General features: G+C 42.7%; 1 protein-coding gene across 2 annotated transcripts in view; it reads left to right on the top strand.

Annotated features, from left to right (window-relative positions):
* The window catches only part of atrnl1b (attractin-like 1b), a 157187-nt gene that overhangs the window by 56099 nt on the left and 77625 nt on the right, over positions 1-23463 (top strand). For both annotated transcript variants that reach the window (XM_034194607.1, XM_034194608.1), the window contains exons 18-19: positions 21125-21358; positions 22596-22733. In XM_034194607.1, coding sequence (XP_034050498.1) covers positions 21125-21358; positions 22596-22733 — 372 coding nt within the window. The remainder of the gene's footprint in view (positions 1-21124; positions 21359-22595; positions 22734-23463) is intronic.

The raw sequence follows: 23463 nt of genomic DNA on the forward strand, positions 1-23463 counted from the left end.
TACAGACTCCTTGTTCATCAGCCATCATCATCTCGATAGCTAATCTATTTTGCATTGTCATTAGCGAGGTGGCGTGCAGTTGTTCGGTTAAGGCTCCTACAGCTGCCAATGTCCAATTCAAATATCTTTGTTGATTATACCACAAGTAATTAATCCACTGCACCTCCTGGAACCTAGAACGGACTTTTGGAGTAACCCTGAACAGAGCCAATGCCCATCCCCATTTATCCCCGTCTTCATCTGCTTTGACTCTGCTACTGTCTATGGCTTCTAATTGTCGGGGTATCCCTTCTGGTATCCCGTTTGTTACTGTGACGTTGTAGTCTGTTTTAAATGTCATTATTCCTCTTTTCTTACAAAGTTTCTGTGGCATGGGTTGTATTGAATTTGGCATTTCAATTACTGTTATTGCTCCTGTGAGCATCACGGGAGCACAAAGGCCTTTCCAATTAGGGGACAGCGATGACAGGAGTTTCCTTTTTTGTCCGCATATCCAAAAGATGTCAGCCAAGGGTACCGTTCCCTTAGTTAAATTTGGAGTAGATACCCATGAAGCATGGGTGAGATTCAGTCCAATTACAGACCCCCCTGTGGCCGGTACTATTTGTTCACACTGTATGCCTGCTGCTGGCAGGGTGTGACAGACGGTAATGTTCCATGCTGTTTTGGCCGGTTTGTATTCTTGCTGCTTTTGCATACACTGTATGTGGTGTTTTGACTGGGTCGTCCCTACCTGCCAATCGCTTATGTATTGTGCTACTAAGCCTTTAGCTATACAGAATGGGTGTATCATCCCTTTCTCTATTTTAATCATAGGTGGAACGGTTCCTTCTGTACTTAGAGGCACTGGACAAAGTTTACTGTCGGCAGCATATTTTTCATCACCTACTGCCATTTTCATAACACATTGTGTATAGCACTCTGCTTGGTCTGAGTTATGTTGGGGGCTCCTATAACAGTTGTTGATATCAGGTAGGGGTTTAGCCTGAGGTATCACACCCTTCCGGTGACAGGCTATGCAACGCTTTTCACTGATCTGCCTAGCCGAAAATTTCAACCATTGGTAAAATAAATTGGTCTTCAACCCTTGTGTGCGGGCTAGGTCTGTACTGGGATCCCATCTCCCTAAGTGACTGCTTGTTTCTAGGCTTCTAATTGTCCTCTTTTTCCTTGGTTTGATTTTTACCCATTTTGTGGCTTCATGTACTGTAACAGTTACGTCTTGCTTGGTTTCCCTGCATCCTCTTTTATCACAAATTACCTCTATGTTGAGTGTTCCCTCCTCTTCACATTTGATGCTAATGGCTTCGCCTAATATGTAATCCCCCAGCTTTCCCTGTATTTCTATGTTCTTGTAGGCTTTTGATTTAATGTATACCAAATTATATGTTTTTCCTGTGTTTAGAATGCCTTGTTTAGTTGCTATTGCGGCCATGGCCACGGCACAGCCCGTTGTATGTTTTGGACGTCTATTTTCTCCCATACTAACCACCAGTAGTATTGTCAATCCCTTGAATAATTCCTTAATCATTGTTGTGGTGACTGTTGAGATGTGCTACTGAGTGAGCCGTCGCTAGATGAGCTGTCACTAGGGATGTGTGGTGTATCTGTGCTTTGTCTGGGTTGTACTTCCTGCGGTTCTTCTGTCGGTAAATCTACTGAGTTGCTGTCCGAGTCTGATGTCTCCTGTGGCCTGTCTATCTGTCGGTCTGTATTTCTGTCTGTCTGTTGGCCTGCGTCTCCAGTTGTTTCTGAGTCTGCATCTGAGTCTGTCGCTGCTCTATCTGGCAGGGATCCACTACTCTCTGAAGCTGTGCGTCGTCTTTGTTCAGTCAGTCTCTGTGAGCGCCTTGGCCGGTGTTCGCCTGGCTGCAGGGAGGCGTGGCCTTCCCTCGGTGCTGCTTCTGGCTGCAGGGAGGCGTGGCCGTCCCTCGGTGCTGCTGTAGGGTCTCTGGCTTCTCTTGCTTCCCCCCTTGGCCCGGCGGCTCTGCCAAGACGAGCTTGCCGAGGCCGCAGGGGCGCTGGGCCACCAACCCTACAGCAGTGGTTTAAATGAAACCAAGTGTCCTTACCGTCTACTTTGACTGCTGTACGTGAGGCAAGAATAACTTTAAAAGGACCTTCTTGGCGGGGCCTGTCCCACTTCTTTTTGAACACTTTGACGTAAACCAGATCACCCGGCTGGATGCTCTGATTTTCAAGTGGAATCTCTGCTTCTCTGTCTTCTGTAGCACCTTTGACCTGCAAAAAGATAGTTTTGTGTATTTGGGTTAACTGTCTCAGATAATTATGCCATTCGTCTTGTAGCTGCTCCAGCGATGGTCCTTCATAGGGTCCTCTCAGGTATGGAATAGGCATCGGCCGACCTGTAAGAGCTTCAAATGGTGTCAAATGGGTTAGTCTGTTAGTTTGTGAGCACATTGACAATAAAGCAAGCGGCAACGCATCCAGCCAGGTTAGTTTGCCATTGCTGTCTGCTATGATTTTTGCTAGTTTGTTCTTTAAAATGCCATTAGCCCGTTCCACCGCCCCATTTGATTGGGGGTGATAAACACACCCAAATTTCTGTTTGATACCCAATTGTTTGAATGTTTCTTGTGTAACCTTGGCTACAAAAGCCCTACCGTTGTCAGATGAGATAGTATCTGGAATGCCAAATCTTGGAAAGACGTCTCGGCACAAGAATTTGGCTACCGTTTTATGGTCTTGATTTGCAGAGGCTACTGCCTCAATCCATCGGCTGAACCTGCATATCACTACCAAAACGTATCTCATTCGTTTAACTCGGTTTTCAGCTCCCATGTCTATGAAATCCATCATAAGATGTCTGAATGGCCCATCAGGGACCGGAATGTGGGCTAAAGGGGCTGTGAATGATTTCCGGACATTGTACTGTGCACATACCTCACACTCATTCAACAAACGGTCCACTGTAGCTGTCATATATGGTGACCACCAGACAGCTTTTAGTTTGTTCATGATTTGGACTCGCGAACAATGATCGGGTCCATGGGCCCAAATGATTGCATGTCGTAATAAATTGGTGGGTAACACAAAATGTCCATGACTACTGCGCCACAGCTTGTCCGCTGGCCCCTGACTGCGTGTCTCAATAGCGCCTCGTTTAACCCACATTTGTTTTTCTTCTCCACTGGCCCTACTTTGAGCCACTATCAGTGCGTCAAGTGAAACCAGTGGGGCACAATCTTGGATGGTTAACAGGGGAAACATATTTTCCCCTTGTGCTCCTTTGCGAGCTGCGTCATCTGCTAGGTTGTTACCTTGAGCTATGATGTTATTATTCTTTTGATGACCTGCACATTTAATGATGGCTACCTCAGACGGTAATTGGAGAGCTTGTAACAGTTGGGAAATCGCATCTCCATGAGTGACAGGGGTGCCATCTGCTCTCAGGAATCCCCTTTGTTTCCAAATGTTTGCATGTACATGACATACGCCATAAGTGTAGGCTGAGTCTGTGTAGATATTAACATGTTGATCTTTAGCTATCTGGCAAGCCATAGTTAAGGCTTTGATTTCTGCCAGTTGGGCTGAACAAGGCTGATCAATTCCTTGGGACTCCAGTAATTCAAAGGTCTCACCATCCGTGTTTAGTTTAACAATCCCCATACCCGCATGCAATCCCGCGGCATCCCGAAAGCATGAGCCGTCCACGAACAGGGTTAGATCTGCATCTATACAATGTTCTATACAAATGTTCTCTGGCTCTCAAAAATTTCTCTGTCTCTGCCACACAGTTATGTGGAGTACCATCTAACGGTGTGGTCAATTTGGTGGCTGGATTCACCGTGTGACAACGTTGTATTGTTATTTCTGGAGCGGACAACACAACTTCATATCCAGTGCGTCTAGCTTGTGTTAAGACAAAACGTTGACTGGTTAGCAGGGCATGTAACTGATGTGACGTGTACAACGTTACTGCATGTCCCATGATTATGGATGATGCTTTTTGAAATGCAAAGGCAGCTGCTTCTAGACCCTGATAGCATGGTGGCAATCCTGTTTCAATGTTGTCAAGCTTTGTACTATAATAGGCCAATGGTTGTTTTCCTTCATTTGTTTCCTGCATTAATACAGCACAAGCATAACCAGCTTTTTCAGTAACATACAAATGGAAAGGTTTCCCATAATCTGGGTTACCTAACGCGGGAGCAGATTGCATGTCTGTTTTTAGGGCCTCAAAAGCTCCCGTTGCCTCATCTGTCCAGACGAGGAGGGCTGCATTGCTTGTTTGCCCCACTGCTCTAATCATGGCACGCAAAGGTGCAGTTTTTATAGCATAATCACAAATCCATGGCCGACTGTACCCTGCCATCCCAAGGAATGAAAGCATCTGTCCCACTGTTTGGGGTTTGGGAGCCTTGATTATAGCCTCCACTTGGCTTGGGGCTATACATTGCGTGGTCCCACACAACTGTCTTCCCAAGTATTCTACTTGTTGTTTGCAGAACTGCAATTTGTCCTTACTTACTTTATGACCTCCATCTGCCAATGCATGCAATACAATTAATGAATCTTTTTCACACTGTTCTTGAGTCTCTGATGCAATAAGGAGATCATCCATATATTGCACCAATGTACTGGGTATGTCAAGGTGTTGTAAATCTTCAGCCAGGACTTTGTTAAAGATGGCTGGGGACAGGTTCAGTCCCTGAGGTAGCCGTGTATACGTTAGCTGTTGTCCCAGAAATGTGAATGCAAACAAATGTTGTGAGTCTGGGGCACAGGCACACTGAAATAGGCTGAACACAGATCGATTACTGTGTACCATTTTGCTCCAGCAGGGATGCTTGATAGTATAGTATGCGGATCAGGTACTATAGGTGCATCCATTTCTATTATTGCATTGATAGGACGCAGATCATGTACCAGCCGATACTCTTTGGTATTGTTTTTAGGGATAGGATAGATAGGAGTATTGCATGGGCTTGCAGTTTTTATTAAAACTCCAGCTGCCATTAGTCCCTTAATTACTGGTTTTATGCCTTCAATAGCCTGAGGTTTTGATGGATACTGCCTTTGGTGAGGCAGTTTTGCTCCCGGTTTTACTTTTATTTTTACTGGTAAGGCTGTTTTTACTAGTCCTACATCTGTTTTGCTTTTGGACCACACCACGGGTGGTATTTGCTCTAACAATTTCCCTTGTTGGGCCGATAACACCATCTGTCCCTCTGGTCTAGGATTGAGCTTCACGTTTTGAGCTATAGCCTCATCATTTACTTTTAAGTTAATTCGTATAAACTGCTGGTCTTTTGACAGATGTACTTGTGGACTTTCCATGTTTTGCCATTCTTCAACTTCTGAGGCTGTCTTTACCATTGGACCTAGGTCATGGGATTCGTACTTTTCAGAGACCTAAAGGGTCACATGAGGCGTGGCATTCGGCACTTGATACCATTGTTGTTCAGCTGAAGTTAGCTTGACAGAAGCTGCGGCCCCTTGGGGGCCTAAATAAATTTCTGTGGTGGTTATGTGAAACAGCCGTTGATTCACCAATGCATCCCAGCAGCATGCATAGTCAGTCTGTTCTTGTTTGGCATCAAACATCAGGGTGACATGTGAAGGTAAACTAGGTGTATATACTGCTGCATAGTGTTGTTCTGCCCAGGGCTTCCATTTTTCCCATTCCAGTTGGAGATTTGAATTTTCTGGTTGTAACTTCAGCCAGTATACCATGGGTTGCACAGGTCGGACCTTGTTTTCCATGTCCATAAGCACCATAATGTTGGTGAGTGCTTCGTCAGGAAAGTGTATTTGCAGTCCTTGATGGGTACACACTATCTGGGTTTGTAGCTTACATAAAATGTCTCTTCCCAGCAAATTCACAGGTGTATTTTGTGAGTATAGCAGGGGTGCTTCAATTGTTTTCCTGCAATCGTTACAGGAAGTGGGCGTGTAAAAGGTATTATTTGAGTTTTCCCAGAGAAGCCGATGGTCTTAATTACAGACCCAGAGAGGGGGAGATGAGTGCCCATTTTCCCTATGCAAGAGTATGTTGCCCCTGTATCCACCATGAAAGGGAAATCTCTGTTTTGTATATTAATGGTGATGGTTGGCTCTTCCTTAGGTATCATAGAAATAGCCAATGCCACCGTTTCCCCCTCTGTCTTCTCTAGGCCCCCCTATTGCCAATAGGCAGAGGGTCCAACCCAAGGTCGGGCTGGACAATTTCTCATTCGATGTCCAGGTTGTCCACAGCTCCAACACTCATTAGAGGGTTGATCCCCTATTGGGGGTGTTGGTCCCATAGGCGGTCCCGCTTGACTGTTCCTGGGAGCTGAGTTCTGGAATCTGCTTCTAAATGAAGGTTGGCGAGATCCTCTTCGCCACCCTCCTCTTTGACCTTGAAAGTTCCGTGACTCTCCTCTCCACCCATGACTGTAGGTGGGTCCATTTCCGGGTGTGCCAGTGCTATGGTAGTGATAGTGATGCTCCACTGGTGCTGAGACTTCTCCTGTAGGAGTGCTTCCTGCTGCTCCTTGGGGGCTCTGTGTGGCTGTTACCACAGGTGCCTGTATGGTGGCAGCAGTGTTTGCCGTAAGGCCCGTGCTTGCCGGCTCAGAAGGAACTGGGGTCATCATTGCTGCTTGGGTCTTTGTTTTTTCTTTCTTGCCTTTGGTTAGTTCTCCCAACTGCATCTGCACCAATTTTTTCGTCAGGGATTTTGCTGCATCTTCTTCTTTTTGTTTTTGTTTCTTGTAGATTTCAAGATGGTGACAAATATGCTCAGAGTATAAAGCCCAATTCATTTTTGATAGTCCCACGACTCCATCTAGGGCTTTCTGAACCTCATCTGGTAGAGCCTTTTTTACAGTTATTTTTAACAGGATTTCAGTTGCTGGAGAATGGTTCCATGCATTTCCTGTTTCCTCCGCCCATCTCTTCTGGAATCGGTGCAGGAACTTCTTTTGGCACTCTTCAGGTGTCCACTCCTCATCATCCAATTTAGAGGGATCCAAGACCTCAGGGTACTTTCTTCACAGTCCTTCCCACATGGAGTTTCTATAGTGATTAAAGGGGACTTCATCATGTTGATTAGTGCCCATCATCTGTGTTAGTCCAACCTTTCCTGCTAATTCTTCAGTGTCGTGTTTTCCCATTACATGCATTAGCAAGGCTTTTATGTCACCTAAAGACAAGGTTACCCCTGCAGTGCCTTCTTCTAAGGCAGTTATCCATCTCCCAGCTCCTTGGGTGATGTCTGGCAGCCTGTTGGCCAGCTCCACCATTTCTGTCCAGCTCCATGGGGTATACACATGATGACCATTTCTGACCACCAATGGGCATATGAGGTCTTCGTCCTCCTCTTCTTCTGTGGGGGCTCCATATTGTCTTCCAGATCGAGTGCGACTGACTGGTTCCAGGCGGTCCATCCAGTTGGTTATATCCTGTTCTAAAGCCGTTATGTTTTTTGCTACACATTGTTGTCTTTGCCTGAGTCGGGCTTCTTTTGCACTCTCAATGATGACCTCACCAGAAATCTTCCGGGTGGGCGGCTCTATAATGTGATTCCCTCGATTGGGCGTCGATTGTTGTAATATTCTTCTTTCCTCGGCGTCCCTATGTCTTTGTATTCTTTCCTCCGCTAGCCGAAGTTGCTCAGTTAGTTCTTCATTATCTTTTCTGGCTAGATCCAGTGTGTCACAGAAGCTCTTGTGCCACTCTTTGGAGCCTCTGTAGCCTGAGAAGGTCCAGTCGGCTGACTTATGGTGGGAGGGGATGGTTTTCAGTGGACCTCGGGGCGCAGGTGGAGACTTCAGGTCTTTCTCTCTATCTTCGTCTACTTCAGTGTTACTGTTATATGTGGCTCCCCCTACTGGTCGTGATGGGAATCCACTTACTTTTGGACTTGGAGACCTTGTATGATCCATTTGACAGATCGAGGACCTGTCTCCTTGTGGCTCTCGAGCTTTTAGTGTCAGTGTGAATTTGCCCTCCACATCCATGCCTTGGTCCTCTTCATGAGTGCCTAATACAAACTGTCCAGCTGTCTTTCCCATATCATGATGTTTATATGGGCGTGGCTCTGCTTCCCAGCTCAGTGCACTGGCTTTAGTCTCTTTGGATCTTTCCTCCGTCATTTTTTCTCTTTTCTGCTGTAGCCTCTGTGCTTCCTGCTTGAACAAGGCCAAAACTTCTTTTTCTTCAGTGCGTTTTTTGTTGTTATTCACGTTCTTCTGCTGATCTTTAATTTCTTTTTTCTGTATTTCTACCGCAACTGCTTCACACATCACCGGATCAAATGATCCCTCCAAAGGCCATTGCCTGCCCCCATGTGACCTTTTGTGCCACTTTCTCATACATTGGTTGGCCTTAGTGCGTTTTCCTGGATATTTTCTTAGTACTAAGTCTAGCGGGGTACTTTCCCGACCTTGACCTTGAGAGTTACCCATGTAACCCTGACAAACGCTATGTGAGATGTTTCTATGGTGCTCTGGTAGTCCCTCAGGGGCTGTCCTGATCCAGACCAATAACTTGCCGGCTGTAACACCTGTTTTGTATTTTAAACCCTTAAAAGGATTAAATTTCCAACTGTTATGCCCGTCTTCTTTTTCTTTAACTAAATATGAAAATTTACCTGTTTCCCACCGAACCTTCCTTGGGACCACAGTCAGAGTCAACCTAGGAAACAGTTCTTCACCTGGATCGGTTGGTAGTGTTATTAAATGATTTAATGGTATGCTAATTTCTTTATTAGGATCAGCACAAAGCAGCTCCAGCCACGGGGTTAAACCCTGATGCCACAGACGTCTTATCGGCAGCTCCCAATTAATTAGAGGGAATTGTTCTTTCTTTTGCTTCAGATTGATTACCTTAGTAATCTGCCATAATTTCTGATTGATCTCTTGTTCGTCCTGCCAATGTTCTGCTCCTACCCTGTCAAAATAGGTCCTTTCCAGCCAAAAATGTGTCCTGATTCCCTGGGTTTCGATGTCTCCGTCAGTCAAGTAATGTTCTGGGAGTATTGTTGAGATCCCGGACGAGCCCCCAGTCAATGTTGGGTATTTTCTCCTCCAAACATTTTTAAAACCTTTAACAAGACAATCAGAGTCAAGAAACACCAGTGAGACAGAAAGTCTAATTTTACGCGCGGAGTGCAGTCAGGCTGTACACCAAGGCTACACTAAAGTCTGGCCTGCTTTTCCGCTCTTTTTATTAAGAGACGCCCTCATCTCATAAACAAAAAACTTGTCCTAAGGGTGGGGGTGGTGACGCAAGACAAGTTTCTTCCCGTAACATAAACGCATACGTCAATAAGTGCAGCTGTAAGGAAGAACACTTTCTTTTACACAGGTCAGCACATCTCGTTCGTCTGTTGCAGTTATCAGCTGTTCTGCATCTGCCTGAAGTGTCCTGTCCTTCACACTCCTTCACACTAAGCACCACATCACAACAGTCAAAACGTTCTCTTACTCCCAGTCGTTAGAGGCTGCGAAAACAAAGTTATATTATAATAATAAGTACATCCAGCCCTTCATTCCCAGCTCAGATTGACCCCAGAGTGCTAAAACAACATTGAATTCTCAGGATTGCGTTAAGACAGGTGCAAAACAGCACAACACCGTTCTCATGAGAAAGAAGACAAAGCTAAAACAAGGTTGAATAACACGTACATTCTCAGGGTGAAGTGCAAAACAGCACAACACCGTTCTCATGAGAAAAAAGGCAAATGTACAAATGTTTAACAGTGATAACATATATACAAAATCTTTAACAATTTCATCATCACTTAAGTCTCCCATCAATGACTGTCCCAAGCATTGATCAGTCTGTCAGCTTTTTCACTATAATCTAAGCTTTAACTCTTTTGATTTATAACCAACTTTATTTCTTTACTCCTCTTACAACCCTAACACTTCCTAATGTCTTTGCTCCCGACTTTCTATTTTCCTTCTAATTTCTTACTTTCCGCTTCTCTTGTCTTTTTCTGCTATGTTTGTTTATTAGTTTTCTCTCTTTGAAATAATATCTACCTTCTCTGTATTTACATAGCAGTCTCTTCTCCTGTCTTTTTTCCCCACTGTCTCTGTTTCTCACTTTTCCTCTTTGCCTGTCATGCACCTCCCAAGTCCTTCTATTGGGTCTAAACGTCTCCTCCAGCCCCCTACTCTTCACATTAATCTTGTATGTCAGCCAGCCTGCAAGCCCTCACAGCTTTGCCTGTAACTCCCCGTTTACTCTCCGCTCTCCCACACATCAACCTTCAAAAGCTTTATACACAAAAATTATTAAAAACAAATTTCTATATATCTCTATCTAGACTTCTGCCACTTTTTACTCCGTGGCTTTAAACAACTCCCTTTTTTAATCACTTAACATCAATGTGTTCTGTTTAAGTATGTATCTCTTCTTCACGTTAGACAGCTTCTCCGGCGCTGCCAGCAACTCATATATTATTTTTTAACAAACTCCTCTTTGAGCGTACAATATTTCATTTACTTCTACGCCTTACCGTGCCTCGCGTGTGTATCCTGTGCTTAATATATTATTTTTAACAAGCTCCTCTCTGAGCATACAATATTTCATTTATTTCTACGCCTTACCGCGCCTCGCGTGCGTATCCTTGGTGCCTTACTGCACTATTTTCTGCTTCATTAATTCTCATGTATTCTGCACTAACTCTCTATTTATTTTATTTTATTTTATTTTTTTATAGTTTTTCTCTTTTCTTAAAAATTGACGTCCTTTATTGAGCTCTGTTTACTTACTGTCAGCTGTGCTACTTTGCACTTTTCTCTTTAAATCTCTTTATCACGTATGGTATTTCTACTGCGCCCCCTCAGGCGCTTATCTTGTGCTTCCTCTGCACGTATTCTCTGTTAAACTCTTTTTCTCACTTATTTCACTTCAGTCTCCTTTTTCTTTAAATAACCTTGTATTACCTTGTACCTATTTGTCAGTATACTCCCCTAAATTAACCCCTACAGCGCATGTTATCAGCTGGCACGTTAGTAACGAATTTCAACACCAATTATTCCCCAAGCATCCAGGTTAGTTCTCCATGCACTCTTTTCCGCACCAGAGTTCATGAACATTCCTGACCTTTCACTCACACAGACATTCTTTTTCCCGGGAACACACACACCTTCTGAACATTTTATCTACAAGGCCTGATAATTTTCAATCTTATCTTTTTTTAGTCTCTTGTCAATTTTCTTAGTCCAGGTTCTTTTGGGTAAGAGGCAATTAAAAATATTACCTGTCAACTTGGGCGGAAATCCCGACTCACTCCTCCAGATCGTGCAGAAGTTATAAAAGGTTTCTGCTTACCTTTTAGTCATGATCACTGTTATTTACGGTCTGGAGGGATGAGCTGGACCGTCCCAGGCTGCCGGAATGCCCCTGGACCCTCCTGGCTGGCTCGCCAAGTTCTGTCGTGGTTCTTCTTTTGGTCGTCTCAGGATGTCTTCTTTTAGATAACACAAACTAATTGCAAGTGATTTGCTAGAAAAGGACACAACACTTTGGAATAATTCAGCCTTAAGCAAGATAAAATGCACAGAGTTTTTAAGTTTATTTAAGCCTTTGACACAGAGCTTATACAAACTGAGTCCTCTAGAGAGACTGAATATGTGACGACCGCGCTCATCTATTTATTGGAGACCCGCGGGCATCGCTCCTCCTTCGACCTTTTTATTTATTTTATTCCCAAGACATGGTTTTCTATTGGAAGCGTCCTCTAGTGAACCCTAAGCAGGTGTTAGGCCATTATTTCAATGTGACAAACGCTCCCATTAAAACTTGAAGGATTTACAACTGATTTTTTTAAAAGACCTTCGGCCACAGGTGCAGCTGGCCTGAGGCCCCCTGCACGTAGCCTGCGGGCTCATTACTGCTGGGATATCAGCCAACTTGGAAAGTACCTGACAGATCAAATGACTGATAGAGCCCCTTTTTTTGGGTTGAACACCTGCTAGTTCAGCCAGAGGACATACAGTTCAGATCAGGACACTTGATAGTTCATCATAGTTCAAATAAGGACCTAAAAATTCTTCTACACCTACTTCTTTTCTCCCCCTTCTGTTTATATTATAATGTCCCAGAGTAAAATGTCAGAAACACAGAGGTGAGACTGTTAACCATGTTTTCACAGCACAGTGGGAAACTCAATGAAACAGCTTCTCAGCCTGAAGGTCAGTGTAGTTCTTGAGGTTGGTGCTGTTGTGCTGTGTGATATATGAATTATAACTACAGTGGTGTCATATCGTAAAAACCTCACATCGTTTAAGTGAATAACATATTTATTGGGCCGATGGGTGCAGTCCAAAATTAATTTGTGTCACGTAGCGTTGGGCAAGCCAGAGACCTTTCTGTACACTTTGGGTATTTGTCTTGCTGAATTTGTCCTTTTTGGCATGAAGGACGGAGAATTTTCCTGTAAATTCTCTCAGCACTCTCTGTATTTTTCTCTTCCTCTCTGCCTCGTTGTTGTTCGGGCTCTTTTTCTCCCCCCTTCACTCACTTTGGCTGGCTCTTGAATTACCATGTCTTTTTCTACATTTGCTTTCAATAGAGACGCACGGTTTAGATCGGGCGCACCGCATTCAGTAGCGTCATCCTCAAACCAGACACTCGGTCATCTGTTTCACAAACACTTTAACTCCCGTTAAGTCAGGGTGCTTCAGATAAGCCAATCCCTTCAGGCCCTCTTTAGTTCAGACTGAATTTCAAATGAGCACTTGTTGACTTCTACTTGTAACATTTCCCTTCTTTCATATAATGTATGGCAGGCTTTGTCAACTGTAGTTATCTTCTAATCAGTCTCTGCCTGTGAACGTATTCTATGAAAATAAATAAAAACTAGTGTGTTGCTCGTGGGGATCCACGGGCTCCAGATATGGTAGTGTTTATAAAATAGGTAGCTGACATTTTTCACGGGTGGTAATAAATTGTGCTAGGTTTCTGTAATGAGTTGGAATGGTCTCAGCAGTTTTTAGAGGAAGCACTCAGGCCTTTTATTTTCTGTTAATTATGTAATTTTTTTAATGTTACCGAGCATCTCACTCTGTCTTCCTTAGAGATAGGGTGAGATGCTCGGTCATCCGTGGGGAGCTCGGAGTTGAGCTGCTGCTCTTTCGCGTTAATGTTTGGGCATCTGGTAAGGATGCTCCCTAGGGAGGTGTTCTCAGGACTAGACCCAGGACTAGGTGGAGAAACTATATCTCCACACTGGCCTGGAAACGCCTTGGTATCCCCCAGGCAGAGGTGGTTAATGTTTCCCGGGAAAGGAAAGTCTGGGCATCTCTGTTGGAAGCTGTTGCCCCCGTGACCCGATCCCAGATAAGCGGTTGAAGATGAGCGAGTGAGTTAATTTACTATCTTAATGTATTTATACATTGTTTATGGTAAATGGACTCCATATAGTGCTTTGCCATCTGCATCAGAAGCTCAAAGCGCTTTACAATTATGCCTCACATTCTCTCACACACACACACACACACACACACACACACACACACACACACACACACACACACACACACACACACACACACACACACACACACACACACTGATGTCAGGTTTCTGCCATGCAAGTCGCTCACTACACACCGGGAGCAACTGGGGTATTAAGGTCCTTAGTGATTTTCTGGTCTGGCTGGGTTTTGAACTGAGGTTCCTTTGGTCTGAAGCCCAACGTTTTACCACTAGACCATCACCTCCCCATAGGTTTCCCTCCCTTAGGTTCTTTTTATCATATGCACACTATTATTATTATTATTATTATTATTATTATTATTATTATTGTTATCAGTATTATTATTATTATTATTATTACAATAAAAATTCCATATAATGGATTCAGGTGGACCAGCGAATTTTGGTCATTATAATATAAATTCATTATATGTATTAAACAGTGAAAATTTCTTATATGTATGTGACGGATTACTGTAGTTACAGTCAGAAGGCGCCAACCAATCTATGGGGAATCCCCAGCAGCAATTAGGCTTACATATTTCCTTGATTAAATGCCTGACCTTGAGTAGGGGCCTGCCTCATTTAATGACGGGTTTAAAACTTTGTCTAAAAAAAATAAACTGCTGCCTTAAGATTACATTTGGCCGAGTCACTCTTTTTTCTAAGTTCGCTGTGGAGTGGTGCCTTAAAATCCTAAAGCCTGATTTATGCTTCTCCAGATCTGTAACTCTGTGGCCACGTAATAACGTCAACATGCGCGTGACCCTTTTAAAGTTCTCCGTCACGTTAGTGGGTGTCTTAGTGCAATTTACCGCAGGAACAGTGGCTTTTTCTGGATTAACTTGTCCCTCAAGATGTTCCAATTATTTATACAATTATCAACCTCCAAACCAACGATATGGTACATAAAATTTCCCCCCATGCACTGCAGCTCATTTGAGCGTCTTTTTCTGACTCTGTCTTGTAAACTTGGTCATATTTGCTGACTTTTCTGCCAAACATATTTGATCCACAATCAAAATGTTATCGGCAGGCACACTGCAAAAACTTTTAAAATATGATGGGAGAGGAAGGAGTAAAAATTGAAAAGTGACAAATGACAGCCTTTGCAGTCTTCATCATTTAGCAGGTGTGCGGGTTCACAGCCACGCAGAGAGCTCTGATCTAAAGCAGTTGTCTTTGGTTCGTCACACTTCGAGATATGTGTCAAATCAAATCAATTTTATTTATATAGCGCCAAATCACAACAAACAGTTGCCCCAAGGCGCTTTATATTGTAAGGCAAAGCCATACACTAATTACGGGAAAACCCCAACGGTCAAAACGACCCCCTGTGAGCAAGCACTTGGCGACAGTGGGAAGGAAAAACTCCCTTTTAACAGGAAGAAACCTCCAGCAGAACCAGGCTCAGGGAGGGGCAGTCTTCTGCTGGGACTGGTTGGGGCTGAGGGAGAGAATCAGGAAAAAGACATGCTATGGAGAGGAGCAGAGATCAAGCACTAATGATTAAATGCAGAGTGGTGCATACAGAGCAAAAAGAGAAAGAAACACTCAGTGCATCATGGGAACCCCCCAGCAGTCTAAGTCTATAGCAGCATAACTGTGGGATGGTTCAGGGTCACCCGATCCAGCCCTAACTATAAGCTTTAGCAAAAAGGAAAGTTTTAAGCCTAATCTTAAAAGTAGAGAGGGTGTCTGTCTCCCTGATCCGAATTGGGAGCTGGTTCCAGAGGAGAGGAGCCTGAAAGTTGAAGGCTCTGCCTCCCATTCTACTCTTACAAACCCTAGGAACTACAAGTAAGCCTGCAGTCTGAGAGCGAAGCGCTCTATTGGGGTGATATGGTACTATGAGGTCCCTAAGATAAGATGGGACGTGATTATTCAAAACCTTATAAGTAAGAAGAAGAATTTTAAATGCTATTCTAGAATTAACAGGAAGCCAATGAAGAGAGGCCAATATGGGTGAGATATGCTCTCTCCTTCTAGTCCCTGTCAGTACTCTAGTTGTACTCTAGCTGTCAAACGTAACACCACCATATTACAGTGCAGGCAGCAAGCAGCATTTTGTTAATAATCACCTGCTTTGTTTAGGCACTGGGTCTGAGCACGATTTGAAAAAATAAACGCCTGGATGTTTAATCAAGGAAATATGGTACCTACTTTACTTGAAACGATGCATGTCAGTGCTGAACTTCATTTCATACCTCTGTTACTGGGGACACCCAGAGTGCGCTGTACAGTATATGCGAGGGGTTTTTAATGGAAATGCATTGCTGTCCGAAGGGACGTTTTGTCCGATGTGAGCGAAAATCTGGTATTACCACCCCCTGCTGGAATGGAGTGTGAGTCCAGAATGTAATTATCAACGTCCATTGTTCTGTGGTGTTAGCTAATATCTGTAGTTTCTCCAAAAATATTAGTCTTATCAAAGTTTTGGTGGTGTTCATCATTGATCCAAAATACATAAGCATACCAAACGACAAATGTCAGCTCTCCCCATTTTGTCTGTGATCAAAGCCATACACACACATACACGCACACAGAGGCAACTTGGCTTTTAATATATAGATTCCAGGATAATGCAACATCCAATAGGACAAGAAAGGAGATGTAAAGCTGGTATCAATTAGTAAACCATTTTGTTTATCAAATGGTATGAATGATGCTGTGAAGATGTCAAAAAGACATCATGAAATTATGTTAGAAATAGGATACTGAGATAATCATTTAGGCTATAGATGCGATTCAAGTGTTATGTTGAACCACTAATCATTTGTCATTATGTTGTATAACAATCGTCATGATGTCAACAAAACATCCTGAATTGATGTCACTATTATCCAAAAACATTTTGTCCATATTTGCAACCAGCAGCGCTAGATTAACAAGATATGGCTTATGGCTCTCACTACTCCTACCATATTTTAAAATGACTCTTTGAGGCTGAGTATTCTACCAGGCACAAAGCAGTACATGGTGCAGGTGTCGTTTTTATGATCGACAACCGGGTCCTTTACATCATAATATCACTTCTGCTTATGTGGGCTTTTTGGACTGAAAATGAGGTGCAGTTTGGCGCAGAGACGGTGCATTCATATCATGCAGTTTAGAGCTGTAGTTAAAAAGCGATACACTCAGATGTACCTTACAGAAATGGGTACACAACACATATACAGCATACTATGTGCACAACGATGCAGAATAGCCCATAAAACCATGAAACTGAATTGAACACAAAAATATACCATAAAGTAACAGCAATAATTCCAGTCCGACGTCTTCAAATGGAGATCAGTGGACTTTCTTGTTTAACTGATGTGTGATACTGACTTCATAAGCTCAACTCCTCTGAATCTGGTTTGTTGATTTCAGTGAAACTTCATAGGCTTATTAGACCATATGAAGATGTACATGAAGGAAAATAATTCTTGTCCAGCGTCTTCAAGAGGAGATGTTGGCCCTTTCAGTGCAGAGGTTAACCACCTTGTTAATTCAGGTATTTTATCTCAAGATATTTCACAGAGGGAGGGTATCATTTTGTGAGCTTGCTGTGAGATTGTAGTAATTGCATATATGTGCAATGTGAGACTGATTGTAAAGACACAAGCTGGTTTCCACATTTATGTTTACATGCACATCAGCCCAAAGTAATTCAAACTTGACTGATGCCAAGGGAAAGCCTGTAAGACGGGAAAAGACTTTTCACTGGCTTCAGTTTTATTTGCCAAACTTCAGACTGTTGACACTGAACAGAGACTTGTTTTTGTTGTAAAGACAGCCATAATTACTATCCAATTTACGTAACAGCTCCAGCCATCAGACAGCCAAGTTCTTCACATATATTGATTCAACTGTCAAAAGTCCACGTGAAACATGTTTATTTTTACTTTCATGGCAGATTATTTCAGCCCTTTTCCCCTCCTCTCCCTTTTTTTATTGTCACGACACAAAAATCATTTACCAGCTCTTTCTGTTCATAAAATAGTATGTGCCCAAGAGATCTGCCACTTACATCCTGCCGTCAAAACAAACTTAAATGGCCTTACTTTGCACTGATTGCTGCTGCGTTGTCATGGTTTCGCATCCATTAGCAGCCTAGTTTGAGATTTGTTTGACATAAACTGAGGTAAAAGCACTCTATGTTTGTCTTCTTGAAATCGTGGTGGCATTTTCTCGCTTAAAGTGTCTGTCTGGCAGCAAGTGGCAACGCTGAAACTTGTCAAGCAGTTTAGTGGCCTCAAAGTTTCTACACAACTGACAAAGCAGCAGTGTTCTCTTGGGGTTCTGACTTTATAGTCAAGTGGCATTTATCATGCTGGAATCTGTAATTGAAGTCAAATTACAAACTTTTCACCAGCTCTTCTTTGCTGGCGCATTTTGTTTCTTATTCGAAGGCATTTTTCTCACCCTCTCAATCAACTACGCTTTGCTTAACCCTGGATTGTTACCTGAGCTCATATCTTTTCTCCTGTCAGCTGACTAGATAAGTGTTTCAGCACAAAGCAAATAATTGGGTCCCTTCATTTCTGGCAGCGCACATCAGAGATGACTGGCATTATCAGCCAAAGAGGCTGAAATCTCCCAAAATGACATTCAGTCTTTCAGGATTTAGTTTGTCATTTGCATTATTGGTGACATTTTTGATGCTTTGCAGTTGCTTGCATTGCTATATACTCAGAACATTGCTCGAATGACACAGGACAGGGGTTAGTAATATCAGAAAAGTGCAGGAGTCTTGTAGTTGTCTTCCTGGGTGCATTCATGCATGTTTTTATGTATGAGTGTGTATATAGACACTCATCTGAACGTGGTAACTCTGTAACATTCACTGGTTGACACTTGATACTTACGCTATAGGTAGATGTTGTAGGGATGCACTGATCCACATTTTTTCACTTCCGATCCGATCCCAATATCTGAATTTGGATATCTGCCGATACCGATACATTTCCGATCCGATACCAGAGCTCTGTTTGCTTCAGTATTTTTATTATCATTATTGTTGATTTTATATGAATTTAAAGTAGACCTGCATTTAAATAAATAGTCAGATCTTTGGACCAAAAAATTACTTATATTTACACATAAGATCCTTCTGAATGTAGCAAAGTAAATGTGCAAGCCTAGATCTGTCATTCAACGGAGAAATCTTCATTTAAAAATGACAAATTTACAGCTAAAATTTAGCCCTCCGCAAAACTGTCAGCACATCCAGGACGCTGCCGAGACGTCAGAGAGAAGACACTATCCCAGCATGCATTGCGCGCGCCAACTGTAATTTGTGGATTTACGTCAGTTTGCATCTCTTAAAAAAGCACCTTTTTATTGTCTTATACGGAAGGATCGACTTTTTTAAAAACTTCATATTGTCTTGCGGTACGTTTGGTGAGTATACATTTCTTTTATTTTTGCTTGAAATTTATTTTTGGGGACTTTTTCATACGCCCATTTGATTGAGTGGTGTCCCATTGAAAATCTGCTGTCTTTAGCCTCCGGTGTTACCGTTGGGGGGTACGGATGTGGGACCCGCAAAGAATCCAAGTCATTAAAAAGATACAAACCTCTCTCAGTGGCCACAGAGCTCTGCAGCTGCAATTACTGAGACCGTGCGGCTCTGCAGATTTTTCCGCGGGCGGCCGGAGCGCTCTGCATCACAACAGCGAGCATAGTTGGCTGCACCTCCATTCAGTAGACAGGGAGGTGGTGCCAGAGTTGGCCGCAGCTCTGCACAGCAGACACGGGGGCGGTGTGACTGGCCCGCTGTGGCGTTTACTGAGCTCACAGACTCAGTAAGCGCATTGGAGGCAGTGAGAGCAAGGCGTAAGGGTCGGCCGCTGTCGATGTCGGCGCTGATCTGAGCATGCAGAGCTGTATCTCACATTCATTGCAGCTTACTTTTGGATGTTGAAACCAGGATGTGTATAACAGTAACATTACTAACAGATAAAATCAATTTCAATGCGGGATCGGACTGAAGGCGCTAGCGCTCCGTCTTCTCCCTCACGTCACGGCAATGTCCTGGATGTACAAACAGTTTTCGCGGAGGGCCAAATTTTAGCTGGAAATTTGTCATTTTTAAATGAAGATTTCTCCACTGAATTACAAATTTGGGCTTGCAGATTTACTTTACTGCATTCATAAGGGTCTTATAAATACATATCAGCTATTTCTTTCTGAAATCTGACCACATTTATTTCAGTGCAGGTCTACTTTAAAAAGGAGGCCTGAAAGTTGAGCTACAATTTGCCAGAAGGTCCATCTAAGATAAAAGCCTAGATTTGATGTTTTGGTAAAAGAATTAAGTACTTTTGTTTTTTATAAACATTTATAGCCTTATTTTATAGACTTAAAGAGAAAAGACAGCACTCTCTGTCTGTCTCTCGTTCTCTCTCGCTCACTTTCTCTCTCCCTCTCTTTCTTTTTTCTTCCTCTCGAAAACAGCGGTTTTCGTGCTGCGCAAACTTCAAACTTTTTGGAAACACGAAGCCTTTCAACTGTAAAATAATTGTATCATCATCGACGCTCACGCACAGGATTTTAATGCAGTCTTTTTCCCTTTCAGCGGACGGAATCTCTGTTCGCTGTCCTCCTCGGTTGCACGCTGAGCTGGCATTTTACAGCCTCATGCCAGTGAAGCGGCTAACTTTATAGCACACATTTTCAGTAATAATTCAGTTCATTTTTCAGAAAATCCATGCGCGAAAAACAGACAATTTGAACCTGAGAACTGAGCAGAAATTTACCGCTAACCACAGCTAGAACATTGTAGAAGAGATCTCTCTCAAACAGCCCGGCTTCAGAAAAGCAGTTGAGAGGATTCACAGTGGCTCTTCTTGGAAAATGTCGTGAGTTGGATCGGTATTTTCCGATACATGAATTACGTCGGTATTTGAACCCGATACCAATCCGGGATTGGATCGGGCCCATGCCTGTAAGATGTTGCAGAGTGGATGAGCTGATAAGAGTTTATGATTGTTTGGTGCAAACACTTGCATATTATTGAAGTTTATTTCTTTTTAATTAAACAGTTGTAACTCAAGAATGCTTGCGTATTATGCTTCATTTTCAGAATGCATGTACATGCAGAGTCAAAACATGTGATGGTATATAGGAATATGCTAATTACTAGCAGTGAAACAATTCACGGATCCAAATCTGAAATTGATTTTAAAGTAAAAGATATGAGTAAATCGATACTTGAATTTAACGTTTTGCACTGTGCTTGTTTGAAATTTTCATTCGGTTCACAGTTTAATACTGCCATACCAGTTCCAAATGAGAACGCTGTACTATGTTAACAGGATAAAAGTAGCTGGCTGCTTCTCTTCGGCTGCACTTTCTGTTCATGTTATGTGTTGAACAAAAGGTGAGCAGAGGCAGTGCAAGCATGCTGCAGCACAGTAGTAAAAAAGCCCGATGAGGGACTCGGGTCTTTCATGAAGTATGTATTTGAAAGTAAGCAATGGCACTTTTGGCCTATTTTGATTTATCATGGAAAATAAATGTCCACTCATTTTCAACCTCTTACTCCAATTAAGGGTCACAGGGATTTCTAGATGCTACATTTACAAAATTGTAGGGTGCCTAAAACTTGGCAGGACACTGGGTAAAGTCACTTTCTCCTGTTTTGGATCATTTAATGTAAAATGTAGCAAAATCTCAACCTCCTTCTTTCTTCCAGCCCAGAACTGTTCAGGTGTAAAGACGTGTGCCCAGTGCTTAGAGCAGCCTGAATGTGGCTGGTGCGGAGATCCCAGTAACACAGGAAGAGGCCTGTGTATGGAGGGATCCTACCGGGGACCCATGAAGAGACCAGCCAAGCAGAGCCAGCAGAGCTACACCCACGATATGAGCCTGGACCCAGGCAGCTGCCCCAAAGACAAGGGCTACGAGTGGGCCTTCATTCACTGCCCTGGTGAGGGATTTGCTTCCTCTCTGTCTTGCTGAGGTCAAAGGTCATGTGTCACATATGTGAGTGGCTATTGATGGTCACATCTTAGAGGATTGGGGAATCCAGTTTGCTTCCCCTATGCAACCAATATCTCCCTGCTGACGCCATGTAATACTTGTAATATGTTAAAATGTCACTTAATGATTTGCTCATGCTCCAATGTATGTAAGTATGTCATGGAAATCAATAGTATACCTACTGCAAGGTGAAATTTAAGAAACAAGGTTTCAGGAAATCATTTGTAAATCATTTATAAAACCTTGAGGAATCCATTATGTAATTTTAATTTAAAGAATAGAAATATCGATGTCTTTTACATCATTATGGATCATATATCTTTAACGCCTACATATACATTTGTCTTTACCAGTGAAGCTTTTCTCTCTCACAAATTGTGAGTGCACTTTTAAAGTGCTGGGTGACGACGATGCCCTACATTGCTGTGAATTTTCGTTGTCAGTTGAGAACGTTGGATTCTCCATAGCTGCACGGAGACAGAATTGAATCTTAATGTAAGCAAGTCTTATGTAAAATAAACACTGTTTATGCTAATCCCTAAACCATCTTTGTAGTTTCTTCCAGAAGAACGCTTAGCTATAGGTCTATTAAGTCCTCCCAGATAATAACATCAAGCACTGCCACAGCCATGCTAACAATATTTTAAAAGGCAAGTCTGATTAAATTATTCGTATGACATCGCGCACAGAAATTACTGACAGCTCTAATAGGTCTGTTGCTTTTTAAGCAGTAACCACCCCCTCGGTACAATGTCTCTGAATTGGGCTCGTGTCTAATCCTTGTTTATTAGCCAGAGGGATGATGATCAAAGTCTTTGTGTGATTTATACACAAAATATTCTGTAAATATGTAAAAACACAGCCTGTGTGACAAGAATATGGATGATAATTGTGACTCTGGGCTTAATGGCAGAAATTCTGCCTTCTTTCCCCAAAATGTTAAATTAAAAAAAATGTTCTGCCTTGTTTTAGTTTTGCTTCTCACATCACACACATTATCTGAAGTAATACCCTTAATGTTTTATTAAATTGTATAATTTGTTGAGTATTATATCCTTAAGATGCATTTTAAGATATTGTTAAAATATGCAGTTTACTGGGCAGCAGCAGGAGTCAGTGGGAGTGACATTGCATTCTACAGAAGAATAAAATCTGTACTTATAAAACTGTTTTCCCCTCCATAGCATGCCAGTGCAATGGCCACAGCACGTGTGTGAACGGCAGCATGTGTGAACAGTGCCGGAACCTGACCACCGGACCTCACTGCCAGACCTGCATGCCTGGTTACCATGGAGACCCCACCAATGGCGGCAAATGCCAGGGTTAGTGCTGCACCACCACATGAACAAAAGCAATCATAGGTTGCAGACATTTGAGCTACAGTGTTGTCATCCCTTTTCTAAAAAAAAAAAAAAAAAAAAAAAAAAATGTTTGGATCGCTCAAGACAATCATGTCGCAGTTAAACATGTAGGAAGATACCCACAATTGGTTAGCTTAGTGCACATTTACAATTTTGTGCTTTTTCTTGAAAATATTTGGTTGCCTCATCTCGAAGTCTGACTTGTCAAAAAGCAGGATTTCATCAAATAAATCTGCAGTTATAGAATAATCTTTAGATGATAAACTGTGAGCACGTGACGCTGATTTAGGTGTCTTTTCAGTGAGTGATTTTTGACATGGTCGTAACTTATTTTTGTAGCGCACAACATGTGCGGGAATTGGTGCATTGACTGCGTGTAAATGTTTTTACCCATGTCTCAGAATGCAGAACAAATCTTGGAACGGCTTGATTCAGTGTCTGTGTTTCTGTGTGGGTGATGCGTATGCAATATCTTGACAAACATTTCATGTGGCAAAGTGATTTAAGACTTCTGAAAATTTGGCGACTGGGTTTTTTTCAATTCTGATTGTAGGCCCCAGGGGAGTCTTTGCAACCTCATTTACGTGATATGTGGACAAACACTTGATGTATCAAAGCGCTAATTGGTACATAGTGTCACCTCATTAAAACCTCGGGCATGTCAACATTAGACAGTTTAATTATGGCCACC

The sequence above is a fragment of the Thalassophryne amazonica genome, chromosome 18, assembly GCF_902500255.1.
Source record: "Thalassophryne amazonica chromosome 18, fThaAma1.1, whole genome shotgun sequence".
Lineage (NCBI taxonomy): Eukaryota > Metazoa > Chordata > Actinopteri > Batrachoidiformes > Batrachoididae > Thalassophryne > Thalassophryne amazonica.